We start from the raw sequence: 6,722 nt of genomic DNA on the forward strand, positions 1-6,722 counted from the left end.
CCTATGTGGTATATGCATTACGCAACAAGGTGTTGATGGCACACAGAAATATAGCTGATGTTCCATTTCTGTTCCACAGGCAGGGTTCGTTTTAGCACACGCCCGGCAAGCAGAAAGCGAATGGTACAACCTTTCTCATTTCTGCCAGCGGGCAGCTATGAGTGGAACAAGAAACCACCGCAGAGGAAAGGTGGCAACCCAATGAGGAAACCACAAGGTTTGATTAACATTTTCCCAGAAGTATTAAGTTCCAATTATTTTGTTGTAAAGGGCAATTCAAACCGTTCCGAAACAGCAAGTGTGAAAATGGAAAGAAAAACAGAGAACTGCATCCACGGCTCAAGTCTAAGTATCTCAAGCTGAAGTCTACAAATGCTCGAGTCCTGGGGGTGGAAGGGGGTGGGGAGCAATTCTAAACGGGTCTGCTCAGAAGAAAGTGCCATTCTGTTCAATGGGGCTTAATTCCAGGAATCCCGGACTGAACATAAGAACATCAGAAGAGCCCTGCTGGGTCAGACCAGAGGTCCATCTAGTCCAGCAGCCGGTCTCACACAGTGGCCAACCAGCTCCTCTGGAGAGCCAACAACAGAGCAGAGAGACAGAGGCCTTCCTAAGAACATCAGAAGAGCCCTGCTGGGTCAGACCAGTGGTCCATCTAGTCCAGCATCCTAACTCACACAGTGGCCAATCAGCTCCTCTGGAGGGCCAACAACAGAGCAGAGAGACAGAGGCCTTCCTAAGAACATCAGAAGAGCCCTGCTGGGTCAGACCAGAGGTCCACTTAGTCCAGCATCCTCTCTCACACAGTGGCCAACCAGTTCCTCTGGAGGGCCAACAACAGAGCAGAGAGACCGAGGCCTTGGACATATGGACATATGAAGCTGCTTTATACTGAATCAGACCCTTGGTCCATCAAAGTCAGTATTGTCTACTCAGACTGGCAGCGGCTCTCCAGGGTCTCAAGCTGAGGTTTTTCACACCTATTTGCCTGGACCCTTTTTTGGAGATGGCAGGGATTGAACCTGGGACCTTCTGCTTCCCAAGCAGATGCTCTACCACTGAGCCACCGTCCCTCCCCTAAGAACATCAGAAGATACCTGTTGGATCAGACCAGTGGTCCTTCTAGTCCAGCATCCTGTCTCACACAGTGGCCAACCAGGTCCTCTGGAGGGCCAACAACAGGGCAGGGAGGCTGGCCAGTCTCACACAGTGGCCAGTCAGTTCCTCTGGAGGGCCAACAGGGCAGAAAGGCTGAGGCCTTTCCTTGAGGAGAACATCAGAGGAGCCCTGCTGGGTCAGACCAATGAAGGTCCATCTAGTCCAGCCTCCTGTCTCACACAGTGGCCAACCAGCTCCTCTGGAGGGCCAACAACAGGGCAGGGAGGCTGAGGCCTTCATAAGAACATCAGAAGAGCCCTGCTGGATCAGACCAGTGGTCCATCTAGTTCAGCATCCTTTCACACAGTGGCAAACCAGTTCCTCTGGAGGGCCAACAACAGGGCAGAGAGGCTGAGACCTTCATAAGAACATAAGAAGAGCCCTGCTGGATCAGAGGGTCCATCTACTCCAGCATCATGCCTCACAGAGTGGCCAGCCATTTCCCCTGGAGGGTCAACAACAGGGCAGAGAGGCCGAGGCCTTCTCCTGAGAAGAACATCAGAAGAGCCCTGCTGGATCAGACCAGGGAGGGTCCTTCTAGTCCAGCCTCCTGTCTCACCCAGTGGCCAACCATTTCCTCTGGAGGGCCAACAACAGGGAAAGGAGGCCAAAGCCTTCCTAAGAACATGAGAAGGGCCCTGCTGGATCAGACCAGTGGTCCATCTAGACCAGCGTCCTGTCTCACACAGTGGCCAACCACTTCCTCTGGAGGGCCAACAACAGGGCAGAGAGGCAAGGCCTTCCTAAGAACATCAGAAGAGCCCTGCTGGGCCAGGCCAGACCAGAGGTCCACCAAGTCCAGCATCCTTTCTCACTGGGAAAGAACTAAAAAGCATGTAAACCAATGTTATGGTCCTTATCCTACAATGATCTGTCCTTAAAAATGCTCAGTTACCAGCATTCTGCACATCTTATTTAGTTTTGTTTATATCCCGTCTTATTTCCCAACCAGGACTCAAAGCAGGACTCAAAAGGAGGGCTAGTGGACCTCCTGATGGCACCTGGTGTTTTTTGGCCATTGTGTGACACAGTATTGGATAAGATGGGCTATTGGCCTGATCCAACATGGCTTCTCTTATGTTCTTATGTCTCGGGCAGTGATGCTCTGTATTCCTGGTGCTTGTGAGGGGCAACAGTGGGAGGGCTTCTAGTGTCCTGGCTCCTGTGATGGACCTCCTGGTGGCACCTGGGTTTTGGCCGCTGTGTGATACAGAGTGTTGGACTGGATGGGCCATTGGCCTGATCTAACATGGCTTCTCTTATGTTCTTATGTGACACAGAGTGTTGGACTGGAGGGGTCATTGGCCTGATCCAACATGGCTTCTCTTATGTTCTTATGTTCTCTTAACATCACTCTTTTTTCTTCATTTTCTTCCCACTACAATCCTGTGAGCCTGTGAGGCAGGGCCGGCCCTGGGGCCCGCAGTGCTTTGCTGCCCACCGCTGCCTCCCCCATCCCCACTCTCCCTGCCGCTCCTTCACAGCCCAGCGGCAGCAAACAGGAAGACAGCAGCGAACGGGGCGGGGAGAAGTGGCAGCAAGGCAATGGGGGGGAAGGAGGTGGGGAGAAGCGGCAGCAACAGGGGAAGAAGCAGCGATCGGGGCAGGGAGAGGTGGCAGCAAGGCGACAAGACAGCAGTGATTCGGAGAGGGAGGGAAGGAACTTTTTTTAAACCAAAGGTGGGGGCGCCCAATTTGGCACCCCTCCAGGGCCGGCACCCTAGGCAAGCGCCTAGTTTGCCTAGTGGAAGTCAGGCAGGCAAGGCTGAGAGAGGGGGATCAACTCCCGAGAGCTTCCATGGATTCAGATCAGTCCAGCACTATAACCAAACAACACCACACTCCAACATATACATGCAGTTCTTTCTCTCTTTGTTTTTGTTTTGTTTTGTTTTTTTAGCTTAAATCAGTTTATTCAAAACTGCAACATAACAACATATAAACATTAATAACCACAAATACAATTATCAACATAAAGATAACAATAAACCACATACACACCCCAAAAAACACTCTCCCAATCACACAAGGAGTATTAGGGGTTTGTCAATTCAAATTTCTATTATTCCAGAACGAGTCCTTTACTTTTGACCCAAATATACATAGGATCCCATGCCTCTTTACATTAATAATACAAACAAATCAGAAACTTATCTCGAAAATTTATGAATGGCTACTCCAAAATAAAATGCAAGGAGAGATCGTCAAAGAGAGCCGGATAAGATGGTTAAAAGATTTTGGTTATAACACAGATTTGGCGGAGTGGGAAAAAGTATGGAAGCGAAATTTAAAATTAACAAAGTCAGCGGTTTTCAAAGAGAACCTATACAAAATGATGTACCGTTGGTACCTCACTCCAGAAAGAATAGTGAATATATATCCGAAATATTCGAACAAGCGCCGGAAGTGCAAGAAAAAAAAGGGATCTCTATTCCACATATGGTGGCAATGTGAATACGCCAAAAAATTCTGGGCTCAGATCAATACATGGTCTCAAAATTTTAAAAGTTCTTTCTCTCTTTGTAATGCAACGAAAACGGTTTTGCTCGCTATCATGGTTTCACTGGATCTAAGTATGCACCCAGGTCTCTAGATCTACTGCTAATGGCCACAACCCTGCACAGTATATTGCATGCACTTATGGCCTTTAAACCAATGGTTGCAATAGAACTACATTATGGCCTCTCTTTTTTCTTGGCTGTTAAGTCACAGAAACTTACGGGGGCCCCATAGGGTTCACAAGGCAAGAGATGAACGGACGCGGTTTGCCATTGCCTGCCCCTGCGTAGCGACCCTGGACTTCCTTGGGGGTGTCCCATCCAGGCCTCAGATTCCGCAGGAGCTCCCAGAAGCGCAGCTTCCCCCTCCTCCTCCCCTCACCTACCTTGTCATTTGAATAGTAGGTGCAGCTGCATAACAATTCCCGGATTAGAAGAGCGGGCAGCCAGCCGGCCGCCAGGGGCTTTGCCACACCCCCAGCAGCCCTCGTTAACCCCTGGAGAAGCCCACACCACCCTTTCTCCACTTCTTCGGTGATTTTGGGTGTGGGGGGGTGGCTTGCTGGCCTTTTGACTGGTTTGGTGGCCCAGGAGAGCCCCAGGCGAGCGAGGCCTGCTTGGGCTGGCTGGATCTTTAGCCAGCCCAATGAGGCTTCGCTCACCCGGGGCTCTCCTTTCTTGCATCGGGTTGCTTTTGGCTGGGGAGGGCAGTATATGCTAATGAGCTCCACCACCTATTTTTCTACAAAACAACTCCAGCTCCCACCCAAATACTAACCAGGGCTGACCCTACTTAGCTTCTGAGATCAAGACCCGCCTCGCCTAGGCTATCCGGGTTGGGGGAATTATGGTCTCTCCCATTAAAGGAAATATATCTGATTCAATGTTTTTGAAAAACCCCAGAGTTACCTGTAAAGGCATATTGGCTGTGGCCAATATTCTTCTTTCTTCTCTTAAGCAGTTTGAGACCACCACCGCTATGTGCATAGGATTACTCTGATATTTTCCCTGAAAAGAAGAAGAGAATATATATATTTTAAAAAAACACAACCCAATCTGAATCGAAACGTATCTCACAAAACCCTCCACCGGTCAATGTATATTCTTGCAGTCGCTAAAGAGAACTATACTAGGATGTCTTCATTCACAAGTACTAATGTTTCTTTTTGCCCCGTGGCGCAGACTGGTAAAGCTGCAGTACGGCTGTCCAAGCTCTCTGCTCACGACCTGCATTCGATCCCAGTGGAAGCTGGGTTCAGGTAGCCAGCTTGAGGTTGACTCAGCCTTCCATCCTTCCGAGGTCGGTAAAATGAGTACCCAGCTTGCTGGGGGGGGAAGTGTAGATGACTGGGGAAGGCAATGGCAAACCACCCCGTAAAAAGTCTGCCATGAAAACATCATGATGTGACGTTACCCCAGAGTGGAAACGACTAGTGCTTGCACAGGGGACTACCTTTACCTTTCTAATGTTTCTTTAGCATATATAGGATATTATAGCATTGGAGAAAGTCCAGAAAAGGGCAACTAGAATGATTAAAGGGCTGGAACACTTTCCCTATGAAGAAAGGTTGAAACGCTTGGTACTCTTTAGCTTGGAGAAACGTCGACTGCGGGGTGACATGATAGAGGTTTACAAGGTTATGCATAGGATGGAGAAAGTACAGAAAGAGGTACTTTTCTCCCTTTCTCACAATACAAGAACTCATGGGCATTCGATGAAATTGCTGAGCAGACAGGTTAAAACGGATAAAAGGAAGTACTTCTTCACCCAAAGGGTGATTAACATGTGGAATTCACTGCCACAGGAGGTGGTGGCAGCCACAAGCATGGCCACCTTCAAGAGGGGTTTAGATAAAAATATGGAGCAAAGGTCCATCAGTGGCTATTAGCCACAGTGTGTGTTTGTGTGTGTGTGTGTGTATATAAATAAATTTTTGGCCACTGTGTGACACAGAGTGTTGGACTGGATGGGCCATTGGCCTGATCCAACATGGCTTCTCTTATGTTCTTAGCAGAGGTGGCCAAACTTGCTTAACGTAAGAGCCACACAGAATAAACGCAGGGGCCATTTTGTAGAAAAAGAGGTGCTGGAGCACATTAGTGCCACTCATTTACTTGACGTATTTCTATCTGCTACTCACCCCTGACATCACCGGAAGGTATACTAAATTAGATCAGCTCAGCATCTACCTTACAGTGCTTCTTGAATTATACTTGTTATAATAAAACCTTATTCCCATCATTCTTTTAAAAATCACTTTCTCCTCTTTGGCTACAGTGGCACGAGGAAGATTTCCATCTGCCTGCTTTGTATGTTTTGGCTATTTCCCCTTTTTTGTGTGGGGAAAAATATTAGAAAGTTTGCCAAATCTTAAGAGTTCAGCGAAATTTCTCACAGGGGGGGTTGAACAATGGAGCCCAGAAGCAAGTATGGGGGCGGGGGGGAAGAGGTTAAGAAAGAAAGAGCACAATAAAAATTTAAGAAGTTCCGGAGCTCTGCTCCTGTGAGCTTCAGCCCAAAATGAGGCCCAAACATTAGATCAGGGGTGTCAAACATGCAGCCCAGGGGCTGAATCAGGTCCCTGGAGGGTTCCAATCAGGTCCCCAAGCAACTGGTTGTTCTCTGCTTCCTTCTCTCTCTCTTTCTTCCTTCTGCATCACAGCTTGCTCTGCCAGGCTTGCTCAATCGCACGGGAGCTACAGCACAAAATCTCTATTTTCTCCATTGGCTGAGGCTCCTCCCTTGAGGAGGAAGGGGGGAGAAAGAGCTTGCTTTGTCAGACTCTTTCAATTGCACAGCAGAGCTACTGAGCCAAGCCTCTCTTCCTTCTATTGGCTGAGGCTCCTCCCTTGGGGAGGAAGGGGGGGGAATAGCTTGCTTTGTCAGACTCTTTCAATTGCACAGCAGAGCTACTGAGCCAAGCCTCTCTTGCTTCTATTGGCTGAGGCCCCTCCCCCTCCTGGTCCCATGGGAAAGGAAGGAGAAAGCCAGAGCTTTCTTTGCCTAGTATCCTGGATAACACAGGAGAGATACAAAGAAAGCATCTTTAAGACCAACAAGTGCTA

The 6,722-nt window shown here is 48.8% G+C and overlaps 1 protein-coding gene across 1 annotated transcript in view; it reads right to left on the reverse strand.

The window, feature by feature from the left end:
- STAT4 (signal transducer and activator of transcription 4) overlaps positions 1–4,661 on the reverse strand; it is a 59,054-nt gene extending 54,393 nt beyond the window's left edge. The window contains exon 1 of the mRNA XM_060256936.1: positions 4,566–4,661. Coding sequence (XP_060112919.1) covers positions 4,566–4,643 — 78 coding nt within the window. The 5' untranslated portion in view covers positions 4,644–4,661. The remainder of the gene's footprint in view (positions 1–4,565) is intronic.
- Positions 4,662–6,722: the final 2,061 nt, after the last annotated feature.

This window comes from Heteronotia binoei, chromosome 16 (assembly GCF_032191835.1).
Source record: "Heteronotia binoei isolate CCM8104 ecotype False Entrance Well chromosome 16, APGP_CSIRO_Hbin_v1, whole genome shotgun sequence".
NCBI classification, from domain to species: Eukaryota; Metazoa; Chordata; class Lepidosauria; order Squamata; family Gekkonidae; genus Heteronotia; species Heteronotia binoei.